This window comes from Thunnus thynnus, chromosome 15 (genome assembly GCF_963924715.1).
Source record: "Thunnus thynnus chromosome 15, fThuThy2.1, whole genome shotgun sequence".
NCBI classification, from domain to species: Eukaryota; Metazoa; Chordata; class Actinopteri; order Scombriformes; family Scombridae; genus Thunnus; species Thunnus thynnus.
In genome coordinates, this window is record NC_089531.1 from 12360156 (window position 1) to 12375297 (window position 15142).

The 15142-nt window shown below is 41.7% G+C and overlaps 1 protein-coding gene across 3 annotated transcripts in view; it reads right to left on the reverse strand.

Moving 5' to 3' along the window:
- The window catches only part of LOC137198715 (RNA-binding motif, single-stranded-interacting protein 3), a 297503-nt gene that overhangs the window by 218620 nt on the left and 63741 nt on the right, over positions 1 to 15142 (reverse strand). For 2 of the 3 annotated variants that reach the window (XM_067612609.1, XM_067612610.1), the window contains exon 3: positions 2527 to 2751. The exons of the other annotated variant lie outside the window; for it this stretch is intronic. In XM_067612609.1, the coding sequence (XP_067468710.1) occupies positions 2527 to 2751 (225 nt within the window). The remainder of the gene's footprint in view (positions 1 to 2526; positions 2752 to 15142) is intronic. 3 annotated transcript variants of the gene reach the window in all.

Genomic DNA, 15142 nt, shown 5'->3' on the forward strand with positions numbered 1-15142 from the left:
TGGCTTGCAAAAAGGAAAAGCTACCACCTACAGAGCTCCGCAACATCTTAAGAAAGAAGGTCATGACCTTGTGCAGGGCAGAGTGGTACCAGAGGCGAGGGAAAGAAAGAGCAAGGATGCATTCTGCTTTTATTTCTAACCCTTTTTCCTTCTCTAAGAAGCTACTGGAGGACAAACACATTGGCAGCCTTGTGCTCAGCTGAGAGGGACCAGGAGCTCAAGACACATATGGCCCTCATGAGCCCACAACCGCGATTGAGTCCGCCATGAGGAAGCCCAGCTGGATGGCGGTTCAGGGGGTGGTCAAAGGAGCCAGATCAGCCTCTGCCCTAGGGTCACAGTGGAGTTCCATACACCGTGTACAAGCACTGCCTGCAACTCCTTCGGCACCTTTGGAAAATCTTAAGGGTGATCTGGCGCAGGGGAAGAGTTGCCAACCAGTGGAGGTGTGCCAAGGGTGTTCGGATCCCCAAGATCACAGAACATCAGTCAGTTCAGAACCTTCTCACTCCTAAGCATAGGCAAGATACAAGATATTTTTCAGTATTGTGTCACAACGACTAACCAAGTTCCTTCTGAAGAGCAGCTATATTGACACCTCTGTTCAGAAAGGTGGGATCCCTGGAGTGCCTGGCTGTTTGGAACACATTGGTGTAGTCACACAACTCATCAGGGAGGCATGCGAAGGCACAGGAGATCTGACTGTATGGTGGCTGGACCTTGCAAAAGCGTACAGATCCCTACCACACAAACTCTTTGAGCTTGCCCAACATCAACATCATGTTCCCAGCAAAATCAAGGACCCTATTCTGGATTATTATGGTAACTTCAGGCTCACAGTCATCACTGGATAGTAACATCACGGCAGCTGAATCCCTGGAGGAGAAGATCAGTAGCTACTTGCAAAGATGGCTAGGCCTACCCCACAGTCTGAGCAGTGCTGCTCTGCATGGCACCACTAACATCCTGCAGCTCCCGATCAGTGGCCTCGTGGAAGAGTTCATGGTGTTACAGACACATGAAGCTCTACAATATAAAGAATCCAGGAATCCAAAAGTGGCATCTGTGAGCATCCAGGTTCAAACAGGCAGGAAATAGAGCGCAGACAAATCTCTGGAGGTGGCTGAGTCGAAGCTGAGGCAGAAGGCACTGGTTGGGTCTGTAGCAACAGGGCATGCAGCAAAGGCTACTTCTCATCAACCAGGGTCAACAATGTCCAGGGCAAAGAAGGGCAACATCTTGTTCAGGAGGAAGCGTGGGCAGGCATTGAGGAGGTAGGGAGGTAGGGATGGGTTAGCGAAGAGCATGGACTAGATGGGAAAGTGCACAGTCCATTGCATCAGGTTCTTAGTCCGAGTTGTCTACAATGTCCTTCCAAGTCCAGCAAACCTTAAGTGAGACACCTTCCTGCCCTCATTGTTCTAGAAGAAGATCCTTGGAACACCTCCTTAGCGGCTGCCAAAAGCCCTTAAGGATGGGCACTATCGCAAGCGCCATGACCAAGTACATAAGGCAGTCACTGAGGGTGTAGTCAAGGCTATTACAACCAGCAAGGGCCACCACCAACAAACAACCATCAAGTTCCTCAGAGCCTAAGAGAAGCCCCACCCACCAACTAGAGCAAACTCAAGCTGGGGTCTGATCAACTCCAGCTAGATTGACTGGGAGAGGGTGTGTGATGCTGAAAGACCTGAAACACCCGATGACCCCAGGGTCAATCACTGATGATGTGTCCCAGCACATCCGCAGCATGTATCTTTCATTGAGAGAATATCAGACTGCTGCAATGAAAAATAAAAGAGAATGAGAGAAAGATTTGGTGTGAAGCCTTGCAAATATATTTATTAGAGGAAGAAATAACGAGAAATAAAAAGCTGCCAAATCTTTGTTTCCAGCTCTGTGACTGTGACAGCAACATGACGATAATAAAATTTCTCAATTTGGCTCACGCCTGGGTTTCAGTCACACCCCGAACGTAACATTAGAAAACCAGATCGCACCAATAAAGTCAAATCAAACGGATTGCAGAACAGCAATTAATTCCAAGGATAATGACAAGGGAAGCCGTCCAAAAAATGTCTCTACCTCAATTAGTCTCTCATTGCACTGTCGATGCAGAGGATGGATGAAGGAAAAACAAATTAAGTTGCAGGGAAGAAAGAGGGTGAAAAAAGGGGGTGAAAAGAAGAGATAAAGTGAAGGAAAGAAAGAAGAAGAAAAAGTCAAAGGAAGTGATATACATGAGGGCTTGACACCAAAAGGGAGGGAGATAGAAAAAAAAAGGGGTAGTTGAAGAGGAAGACAGAGAGAGAGAGAATGTGCTGTGTGCATGAGAGCTTCCCTGATAGTAACAGCCACTAATGGACACCAGAGACAGAGAGAGAGAGAGAGAGAGAGTGATTAAAAATAAGAAGCAAGACACTGAAAGCAGAAATATATTCTAAGAGAGCAGAGCAACAAACAAGCTACAGGAGAAAGTGAGACATGAAGGGTCACAGAGAAAGTAGAAATTACTGCTGTACTCACAGCTGTATGGACCGGGCAGTAGGTGTAACTCGTGTGTGTGGACTGATGGTGGTGATGTGGGTGTTGTTGATGGTGGGACAGGTGGTGCTGCAGACTTGCACGGGTGAAGGACGGGCCGCTCCAGGCCCCTTGAACAACACTGCTACCAGTGGTCCAATTGGAGCCAAGGCTTGGACTCATGGCTGCTGCCTTACTGCTGTGGTAACCTCTCACTGCTACACTGGGCTGGAGGGAAGTAAGGAAGGTGACAAAATAGGAGAGGGGAAATGAAAAGATGGAACAGGAGGTTGGCAAAAAGGGAAAGGAAAGATGTAAGGGTTGGGTGAGAGGAAAGAGAAGCAAAGAGAAAATGTGAGGGAGTGCAGTGACAAATGTTACCATCAAGAACATCACCAGCATAACTGCAAGCAGCCTCCACCCCTCAGCGGGCAAGCTCTGACAACTGACTGCCCGTTCACTGACCTGAATCCAAAGAAAAGGCAGAACGGGGTGTTGATCTAAGATCTCCATACCAGAACATCAAGATTGTTCTCACACTTTTTTTCATCCTGACTCACTTTCTCTCTCCCTGTCTCTCTCTTAGAGCACCAGATGTTGTGAAACCCCCTTCTGTCACGGTTGAGATGTGTTCTTGCTGGAAAAGTGCTGATTAGTTTGATAAGATGCAGTGTTTCCCATACATTGATTTAATTGTGGCAGCCCACCATATTATTAACATTGACTGCCACATTTTGATTTTCTACCTTTTTTACTATTTAAAATGGGTAAAATCTTATTTCATTGTAGAGCTGCGTACAACGCATTGATTTACTCAGTCCCTCCTTGCCTCTCTCTCTCTCTCTAACACATTGACAACTGACCCATCTGAATAGCCGCTCCTCTCCGTGCACACTCTGAATCAAAACATGATCATTTGCAGGAGGAAGGATTGTTGTTGGCTTTTCCCTGCAGAGAAGACATCTGGCCGAATTCCTGAATGGGATTGGTTGTCGAGGTTAGCACGCTGTACAAAGCTGCTAGTCAATATTGATTGCTCGTGCAAGTGGATAATGTTAATGTTAATTCTTAAACTCTGACGCTGAATGTTTGCCCCCTCAATCCTGACCAATATTGAAAAGTATTTTCAAAGACTCAAAAGCAAAACAGAGTATCTAGAAACCTAAGAAAACACACGTGGGAAAGCTGAACAGTCCAACCAGTGTGATTAGCTATCCAATTAAATTGTTTCGAATATTTCCAGGCTTCAACCAGTGCTGCTGGGGCAGCTGAAGCAGAAAGAGAGGGTCAGGAAGGGAATAGCTGTAGCTAATGAAGAGAGAGATGTAGGAGAGGAGGAGGAGGAGGACAGCAGCCAACATGCTGCTGTGGGAGAGCCAGCTAGGGCAGAAGCAACAAGTGAGATTGACAGCAAACACAGAGAGATGTAGAAGCATGCAGGTCATAAAAGCCGATTTCTCAGGAAAAGGGGTCTCATTTCTATTCTTCTGCGCCTTGTAGACAGAACATCAGCGAGCAGCAAGCACAGAGGCACGGGATTTGATCCAGAGTGGCTGAATATGCCTCAGTTTAAGAATTGGCTGTACCACACACAGCATGGTAAATTTCATATCTGCATAATTTGTGCTATCATGAATAAATAATCAGAAATAATGTTTTTATTTCTTTTTTCCATCTTCCTCCTTCTTCTTCTTATTTAACTTATTTAATCTTATTTTTATATATGATCTTATTGTGTTATGCCATGTCCTTTGTATAGAGATAAAAAAAAAATATCACAAAAGAATAAAATCAGGTATACATGTGGCTATTTAGCAATTTTGATAAATGATTTTAGCGATGTTTTGTTGACTATGCAGGTACCACAAGCCTGTATCTAAGAAAGGTCATGCAAAGAGGGATTTTGTTGAGGTTGGAGCAGTTATACACAGAAAAGATTACTTGGAACAGCACATCACTATGGAGCACCACCAGGATAGCATCAGATGCCAGGCATATCTTGCATTTGGTAGGTTCTAATTTCAACAGCAGGTATATAATAATATAACTTGAGTATATTCAAATAATTTTCTAATCGTTTTGTCATTTGCAAGCATCTCAGTGATGGACTCCTTTGAGCCCACTGTTGTTTTGGAGCATAAGGCAATCATTGTTGGGTTCAAGTGCCTTTACTGGCTCATAAAAAATGAACTGGTCCACCACACAAACTACCCAGAGCTTTTGAGCCTGGCTTCTTCTAGGGTGCAACTACTTCAGGAAATTATAGGTAAAGGTCACGTAGCCATTACTTAAGATTACATTTTTCATTTTCCTGATGTCAAGATTGACCAGAGGAATAATTATAGGTCTCATTGTATTACTGACGACATGCTTGAGAACTTAGCAGAAGTCATTGATTTAATGCTTTGGCGAGTACCGAAAATCGTAGTGTGAGATTTATAGTATAGTATAGATATAATAGTGATTTGATACCATAGTAGTTATCTTCTGTCTATTCATAACTAATCAATATGTCTTTAATTGCAACATTTCCAGCAAGTGAAGGACACACGCTGGCTTTCTCAGCACGAGGCCATAGAGACCCTACAGAGGAACGTGAGCGCAGTCCTTGGAGCTTTGGCAGAGGAGGCAGAGGCACCTCGCATGTCTGTCCAAAATATTTCAAAAAGCACATGTCAACTTTCTACATATCAAGGTGCAGGTATGCTAAATGTGCACATCTATTTATTAAAATCTGTTTGATTTGATACATTGAAACAAGGATTGTTTGCAATCTGACCAATACTAAACAGCAGCTTTTCTTTTTTTAATTTAGGTTCCTGTCACAATTCAGACTCTGAGGAGCATCAAAGAGGCTGGACAGACTTTACTCCCTAGATCATTCCGGTCTCGCCTCCATCAGTACCTTCATGATCCCCAAGGACTCTGAGTCTTCAGCATACAGCACGAGGAGGAGAGGAATAGGAGAGGGCGGGATGTCCTAGAAGTGCCAAGGGGGGAGCAGTGGACCAGATTCCAGCGAGAGGTAAATGGCTTAATTAAAAACTAATGAATTTTCCCCTTCCTCTTCAAAGGAAATTTTATTATTTGTATTATTATTATTTGTACTCCTGAACAGACTATGGCCTGGCCATTAATGACTGTAGTAAAGGTCGTCAGCTACCACCACAAATAGAATCTAATTATGTGGGAAACACTGAGATGCTTGGATTACTGACTGGCACAGGCCTCCCAGTGTGGCATTATGTATTGGGTATCAACAGGGTCCAGGAAACACAGGGCTGAATCTGCTGACAGGCTGGCTTATGCTGCTCTGAGATGGGTAACCTAGGCTGTCATGGCCATTGGAGCACAGAAAAAAATACAGGAAACACAGGGCACACATGCCGATCAGTGGTATTTTAACAAGACCTGGGTGGGGTGAAAGAATTTAGTATTTGCAAACTCTGGTGAACAATGCCTCTTAGTGTTTGTTTTAACCCGTATTAAGTCTTCACACAGCAGTATTACTGCATCAGATAAATTCAGATAGTGTTTGCTATTGTATATTGTATACTCACTGTCCAAAGAAAACCTTATCCAAATTTAGTGGTTTTGAATTTTAGAGGAATAACTGAAGGATTAAGTGTTCCTTTATGAGTAAATAAAACATTGGATTAGCTAGAAATGCATTGTCACAAAGTTGAAAACAGGACTGTTTTTTTTTTAGCCAATGAAAAGTTTGCATTTTGGAGTTCACAAAATTTCAAACAGTTATTAATAATTCAGTTAACCTTTCTTGCACTTACTAGAGTGAAATAAGTCATACTTTTATGGTAAACATTCTCACAACGACAAGACTTTGCAAATATACATTGACTACTATTTGCTGAAATTATTAGTCATTCCGTTATTACAACGATCTGCAGAAAATTAACAAACATTTTGGTAATCAATTAATTCTTTATGTTATTATTTCATGCAAAAATGACAAACAGTTACAACTTTTAAAATGTGAATATGCTCCTTTTCGTTCACTCATTTTGGACTGTTGGTTGTCCAACATAAGCAATTTTAAGACACAAACATAGACTTTCAAAACTTGTCATGGACATTTTTCACTATATGTTGACATTTTATACTGTAGATAAAACAGTTAAAACTTAGAGAATTATAAAAAAAAAAAAGCACAAATTTTCACTCATGCATAGTTTTTTCTCTGATTTCACTCTCCCTGTGAAACATGATTCAAGCAAAAGGCATTTTGCCATGATTTAATTTACATGTATGAATGGTTTGCAGAGCAAAGACAAACCACCTTGAATGAAGAACAGCTGTACATCACTAGTGAGAATTAACAGTCCCCTTTAGCCTCTGTTGGATTTTCACTGAAGTCAGAGGCCATCCCACACAGGGGATACTGAGGGATAGTGATGGCAACAATGTAGACTCACAGCTGTGCTCAGAAAGCTTGCCAGTCTCGTATTATTCATCACGAAATAACTGGAGGGGGAGAACATAAGCCAAAGTTCAGCCTAATACATACAATATACAACGACAGGTTTAGGGTTCACGTTAATATAAAACAGGAGGAGGCCATTTCCCCCAAAGTAGGATAAATGCATTTTTATAGTGCACTGCAGAGTCCATAGAGGAGCATGAAAGAGGCCCACTGGTGTAATAGAACCATAGGTCCTGGGAAAAAAATAGACAAATATGTGCAGCACTGATTTTGAATCACCAGGTTTTAAACTGTGCATGGAAAAAAAAAACAAGTAAGTTTGTGTATCTTTTTTTCCTGCTTTTGTCAAACACATGAAAAAGCACCGAGTTGTTATTTTCTCTCAGGCCTTAAATGAAAGACTTAGTCATAGGGTCAAAATTTGAGAACTGTGTGTGGGCAGGATATATTGTACTAACAATACATCAACATTTAGAGCTATGCCTCACTGATGCAAGTTATTGAGCGCTATGGAGACATTTTTGCACTATTATACAGCCACAGTAAAAGCCAAGGGGGAAGTAACAGACCTAAGCATGGTACATTAAGTTGCATGGCCGCAGCCGCTACTTTAATGCAAGTATTCACCAGTTCATAGAGTTTAAGTGTAGCCCCAAGCCACGCAACAACCTCCATTGGCCTTATGTATAGATGACGATTATTCAGTCCAAGAGAAGGTGTTTAGCACTAATTCATCCAGGCAGAGGTGTTGTTAAAGACACTATCTCAGGGGAGAGATTAATTTTAAATATGTTTCATGCACATACGTTTTATTGGATAACAGAGTCACTGATTACAATAAAATGATACAATATGGTGATACAATAAAATGGTGGTGGCGCTGCTCTGCAGGCAACACGGACACCAGTGAGCTGCGGTATTTTAATGCTTGTGTGATTGTCTGGCTGTTTCAGCAACTGTTTGTCAGACGATCAGGATGTTTTATGTAGGATGTGCATTAATACATGCTTGAATAAGAAAAAAGAATGAGATGTGGCGTGATTTTGGACTCTTTTCATGGCAGTAGTGATCCTGTGTGAACTTTCTGCCATCTGCCAAACTACTACACTCCATCATGGAATAAACAACCTGGCCATACAGTACACACGAAAGGTGCTTCTGACCCTTCACAAACATGCAAATCTCCGGGGACAGAAAACCTGCCCAAGGAGATACGATCATCACAGTGACAGAGTGTGAGGAAAAGAGGCTGGACAGGAGGCATCCGACAGCAGGTAAGAAGAGGAGGAAACAGGCCCCCACTACCATCTATGATCCTGTGCAATGCAAGACCGCTAAGGAATAAAAGCCTGCTTTAAATACCGCGAGTCCTGTATAATGCTCTTCACTGAGACGTGGTTAAGACCAGAAATCCCTGAAGGTTTTACCCACATTCGTGCAGACAGAACTAAAGTCTCAGGGAAAAGCAGAGGGGGCGGGCTCTGTGTATATGTCAATGACAAGTGGTGTAGGCAGTATACAGTTTGGGAAACAGTCTGAAATGAGAACACTGAACTGCGGTGTCTCAACCTGAGGCCATTCTGCTTGCCTTGGGAGTTTGGAAATATTCTGATATGTTCAGTTTATGTTCCTCCTGACGGTATCATGTCTAGAGCTGCTTTCCAAGTGGTAGACTGTGTGCACGAACAGTTGCAACGCACCCCAAATGCCTCTATCTTTTTATATTATGGGAGCTTTTGACCATTGTAGCTTATATATTGCTCTGCCTGGCAGGCATGTGCATAGATAGACCTCAAAGGGGGCTTGAGCACCTGCCGTTTGGCCTCCTGGAGAAAAAGTGCCCTTTTTCTGGGGTGTTGTTAGCAATAACTGCAAGGTAAAGTGACTGTATTTGACTGAACTCAGTAGTGTGGAAGTAAGGTTCCCAGGGGGACTATTATTGTCATCGCACATCACATGCAAAACAGGTATGGATACTGTCATGCAACACGTTTCTCCAAGTTATGTTGTGAAAAATGTATGAATATTTATCTACCACAAGCTACATGATGACAATGATATGATACACTTAAGAAATACAACGACATTAAGGACATTTTCCCCCTTCTGTAACAAGCAGCCAATGATAAAACAATGTTAACTGTTAAAGTCTTTATCTTAAATCAATTAAAAAAGTAAACCAGTGACTAATATGCCTCATCTAAAGCTTATGTGTTGCTTTTTAGAATTGTGTCTTAAATGCATGATGTCCTCCAAGCTTCAGTATTATGATATAACATGTGAATTCTAGCAGTGTTAGAGCCAAACCCAATCATGTTTTTTTTTTTATATACATACATTTTAATGTCCCTTTAGCAGTGTCGCAAAAGTAGTCATTCCAGGCATATATTTATTTAATTATTTGCAAAAATCGCCTTTTATGAATTTGGGCCCCTGCCCCTCTAACGTCCCTGCTACCTGGTTTTGAACAATATATAAAATGTAAAACCAGGAAAAACAAAACATTAGACAAGTGTTATGGAAATGTTAAAAGTGTATATACAGAGTAGCAAGCCCCTGGCTAAATCTGTCAATGTATGAGTATACAGATGATAGCATTGATACACTAGAAGGCTGTTTTTTATGCACAGAATGGGACACTTTCTCTGAGGAAATAAATCTAGACTATGCTATAGAGGTCACTACAGACTACATTAAATTCTGCATTGATACTGTGATTCCACAAAGACAATAAAGGTCTTTCCAAATAGCAAGCCTAATAGCAAGGAGGTCAAGGACTGTATCAACAGGAGAAAACATGCACTCAAGAATAATGACTAATTACAATTAAGAACTGTACAATTGTAGTTAAACCAGAAACTGTGGGAGGCATAACAAAAGCATAAGGTGACACAGGAAATCCTACAAAACAAAACACTAGAAAACTTTGGGACTTAAACTATGATTAACATGAAATCCACTGAGAAACCTTTACATGCTGCAGATGAACTATCCACAGCAAATGAACTGAACGGGTTTTATAAAAGGTTTGATACACATGACTTCTCGGCTGAATGTAGCAGTGTTTCAGAAAACATTTCCACTGACGGGGTCAATAGGCTGTTAATCGACTCCAAAGAGGTGGAGATTGTTTTTAAAAATGTCACTATTAACAAGGCCACAGGACCAGATGGCATTTCTGCATTTGTGTTAAAAACATGTGCAGAGGAATTAACGCCTGCCTGGTTCCCCATCTTTCAGAGGTATGCGGACTCTAACATTGTACCAGCAACGTAGAAAAAGGCAATCATCACGCCTGTCCCCAAAAAACCCTGTCCTAAAGAATATAATGATCTCAGACCGGTTGCTTTGACCCCTATGGTGATGAAATGTATGGATAGAATTATGGTGAGCTGCAGTTTGAGGTAGGCCCACTGTTAGACTCATACCAATTTGCATACAGACACCAAACAGGCACTGATGGCGCAATGAATAATATAGTGCACATGGTCACTAAACACCTGGAGAATCCCAAGGCCTATGCCAGACTATTGTTTGTTGATTTCAGTTCTGCATTTAACACCTTGCAGCCCAACATATAACTTAACACACTGAGTCAGCTCAATGTCAACTCATTCATCATTAAGTGGTACCATTCATTCCTTACCAACCGCACCCAGCATGTCAGAGTGAACAGAACCGTGTCTGAACCCATGACCATCAGTACCGGAGTGCCCCAGGGGTGCTCACCTGTGCTGTTCACTCTCTACATGAATTAATGCACCAGCCATACGGAAAACCAATATATCATTAAATCTTCTGAAGACACTGCTGGTGTGACAAACATCATCTGATCCTCAACAAAAATAAAATAAACAAACAAACAAAAAAAACAGAGAAGATGGTGTTTGACCCCAAGTCTCTTGGTGATCACTCACCAGTGGTCATCCATGACCATACCATAGCGCAGGTGGACTCCTACAGGTACCTGGGCATCCACATGGATAACAAACTAGCATGGAATATCCATGTGGAGGATGTCCGCTCCAGGGTGCAGGAGAGGCTGCACTTCTTGAGAAGGCTCAGAACCTTTGGTGTGAACTGGGAGGTGCAGCTTCTATTCTAGTGGAGAGTCTCCTGTGCTATGGTATCTCTGACAATACAGTCAAATTCCCAGATTACCCACCTTATACAGACAGCCATGAAAATCAAAGGAGTCCGTCAACATCCTAGTCCTCAGGCTATTTTTCAACAGACAGACATAATCAGACAGACAAAATCATCTCAGACCCAACTCATGTTATCCAGTATCAGCTCCTCCCCTCAGGCAGACGGTACAGGGTTTCCCTAAGCAGTTTTAAACATTCCTTTGTCCCCTTGTCCATTAAAGCTACCACCTAGACCGAAATATGTATATGCCGTAGCTGCTTGTCATTGATCACTGTTATATATTGTATTGTGTGCACTTTTCTGATGTAGATGGGCATGTGCAATTGAGGGATGTGACGGACGTGGAATGTATTTACTGTTTTTGTTGTTGTTGTTGTTGTTTTGCTGGGATTTTATACTGCACACATTGATGTCCAAGCTAAATTCCCCACTGGGACAATAAAGTCTATCTCATCTTATCTTAAAATATTTTATGGCTGGGTTTCTATGCTGCATGAGTGACAAGATATCCTCCCTTTATATCACAGGGGCAGGGCTGTGTTTTAATATGAGGCTGAGATCTGAGCGCCTTGACATTCTCTGACTGGAATGCATGATTGGTCCCAAGACTCAGATTCATGTCACAGACTTTCAGCAACTCGTCAGAGAGCTACACTTTGCCCATATTTCTCCATTTTATATAAGGGCCAATCAGATCTGGTTACACAAGGCCTTTCCTCCTTCACGGGGGAATGTTTTACATGCAGGCAAACAGATGTGTGTATGCACTGGCTGGTTGTCTATGTGTTTTTGAGTGCATGCATGTGTTTATGTACTATATGTGTCTGCTGCAATTGATTTGCTCAAAATTTATCAAGGGGGATGATCAAGAAGAAAAACATTTTTTTCACTCCTATTTTTTCAAACAAGGGCAAATCATATCCTTTGTGTGTATATGTGTGTGTGTGTGTGTGTGCTCTTGAATATCTATCTTTGTGAGGACCAATTTGAGTTCTACACCATGGCAGGGAGAATATCTTTGGAGAGGTATTTTGGGCCTTTCAGAGCTGTTTGAGGATCAATACTTGGTTTTACGATTACTGAGATTAAAATTAGGTTTGGGCTTAGATTAGGATAAGGGTTAGAAATGTGGTTGAGATGGTGAAGGTTAGGGGCATTATGATTGGGGGGCCTCACAAGTATACAACTGTACACCATCATAAGCAAGTATAGCACTACCGCTGGGTACTGAGCCTCAATACTTTTTTTTTTTTACCAACTGAAATGTGTCTGTAGGGTGGTGTAGAAAACGTTATTAAAAATTGTCAAATACGGAAAGCTGGCATCAAATGTTTGCTCAGATTAGTACTGTTACAGTATTATTCTTTGATTTTACAATTTGTGATTTGAATCATAATTTACAATTGCGACAATTAGTCAATTAATCAATTAGTCTATTGACAGGAAATTAATCAGCAACTATTTCAAAGAATAGTTTTATTCAAATAGTAATTTTCTAAGCAAATATGCCAGGTGTGATGAATGCTTTTCTTTGTCTCACATGATATGATATGGCACATGACACATGAAGTAAACTGAACAGCTTTCTGTTTTGTTTGGATAAAATAAGGAGGATCCATTCAAGCTCTCGAAATTGTATCATGAAAATTGTAAAAACAGTTGATTGACCTTTTAACATAAAACACTATAGAGCCACTGTAGGACTTTGAATATACTGCACCGGGATCACACATTTATTTATATGTCTTCCAACAAGTAAACCTTAGATCATAATACATGGTACAAATGTGAGGATGCACATTATTTTCTTGAAACATTTGATTCATTTGGCTTAACAGAAAAGAAAAATGTAACTACTTCAGCAAGCCAGGATGTTATCAGCACCATTTATTACTAAACATGCAAGTCGAGGCGGGATAATGTTTCACCTTCAGCTATGAAAAAGTGAGTGGAGGTTGTGGCTCCATTAATACGCTGAGATGAACCAGAGCATAGCATCTCTCCTGAGTCCATTTTTCACTGGTTAAATGATTTCCTTCCCTCTCCCTGGTGACACTGCGTGGTTAAGGGTGTTAAGGGATGGACCATTGTGAATTACAGATCTCTTGCGTGTCCTGCTCCTCATATGGAAATGGAATCTTCATATAATACGCAGCACTAGAAGGTATCAAACTGCGGGTCGCCCTCAATTCAGTTCAGACAGCTAAAGGTTGATTTTCTTGTTCAGACGTGGAATTTTGTTTCTATTCATACAATGAATGCATATTTTTCATTAAATGCTATTCTAGCGTTCTTTGAGAATACATCAAATTACCTGCATGCCTGGTTTTGGTGTCACTAGTTGTGTGAAGTCCTTGGAGATGGAAGTGAACAACATTACAATGACCTATTTTATGAATCTTGAACTGCAAAAAAAAAAAAAACAAAACAAGAAAAAAGACACTGCTCCCTCATTCACAGGAGTCATTACTCTGTGAACACTGTGTGACCCCATAACTATGATGAAACCTCCCCATGAGGTTCTCACTAAGGAATAATATGGTCATACAGAACAATTCCTTGCTTTCCAGGAAATATTTTCACCATGAAATCTATAACACAATAGAACAAAAACAAGCTCCGGTAAATGTTGAGGAAGCAAACTGTGGCCTATTGCCGAGACATCAGATTGCTTTAGTATTACAGAAAGTTTAACAGGAATACGCTTCTTTATGGCTCTCTGTGAAATTCCCCGGTTTTATGGTTTCCGCTTGGTATATTGACTTTCTTGCAGAATGAATCAGACACCCTAAGGCAAGAGTTTGTCTTTTGTTATTCGTTTGTTATTTTTTCCTGACAAGTTATCTAATTTTATCTTAAGGTGTAACCTTTATCTCAAGGTGTAAGACTAAACACTATGACAAATAGTCTCATGCTTCCAGTCTTATGCTTTTCTCCTTTCTGTATGCATTTAAAAACTCTGTACAGCTTCCTGGTCTGTGAGTATCTAATCATCCTGAAGGCTTTGTGCCCCCACATCTGGTGTTGGATACATGGGTACTGAAGGCAGAAATGGTTGATTTCCCACTACACAGATCCAAATCAAAATGTCCTGGTTTCCTGTTGGCCTAACTGTGCTTTATCTTGGCTCAGCCCTTTTTTCAAAAGAGACTGGAGTGCTGCCAAAAAGGCCCCTTTTCCTCTCTGTGTCATCTCCATATTCGAATTTCACACAAAGCACATGCAGAATAATAGACAACCTCCAGAGCATCAGCGTAAACTGGCAGAAAAAAACCCTCAAATGAACAAAAATTAGGTTTCTAAAACATGACAAAACTCAAAGTCCATAAACAACTAAATAGCCAAAGCATTTTCGAAATGAAGGTTGAAATGAAAGGTTTTAGGGTGAGAGGCTTCAACACAGGGACCAGGAAAGCCATCCCAGATGGCATTAGTTAGGGGATATTGTCTTCTAGAGGGCCCTCCACGCCTGGTTGCTCCGTTTGGCCAGCTATGAAAGAGATGCAGCTTTCCTTTGGCATCTCTGATGACTGACTTCCTGGAAGCTGTGTTGCGTGAAATGGCCTCCACTGTACCAGTCGCTCTCTTTTGCCAATCCTCATCCCCTCACACAAGTCACCTTCCTGCCGCCAAACATGCAGGCTTTGACTGTCACTCCTGGCAAAAACGCAGCAGACAGAGGTGAGATGGGCTCTGTGGGTCACTAGCAGTTCCACCTACAATCCCAAACGGCACCCCTGTTCACCCACCCTCATCCCTTCTCCGATACTAGATCACGAAGTTCAAGCGTAACCAAGGCAACGCGGTGGCAGGGCATGTGTGGATTTTGGCACGTGGGATGTCTGACAGGTTTCAGGCTGCTCTCAGTTGAAAAAGGCAAGGAATGAGAGAGTGAGAACTTACCCCCAAGGCCTCCACGCTCACTAGCACCGGGGCAGACAGGGCTGGCAAGGCCAACACCACACATTCTGTCTCTGCTTCTCTCTCTTTCTCACTTTTTTTCCTCTCTGCTTCTTCTAATAATGCTCT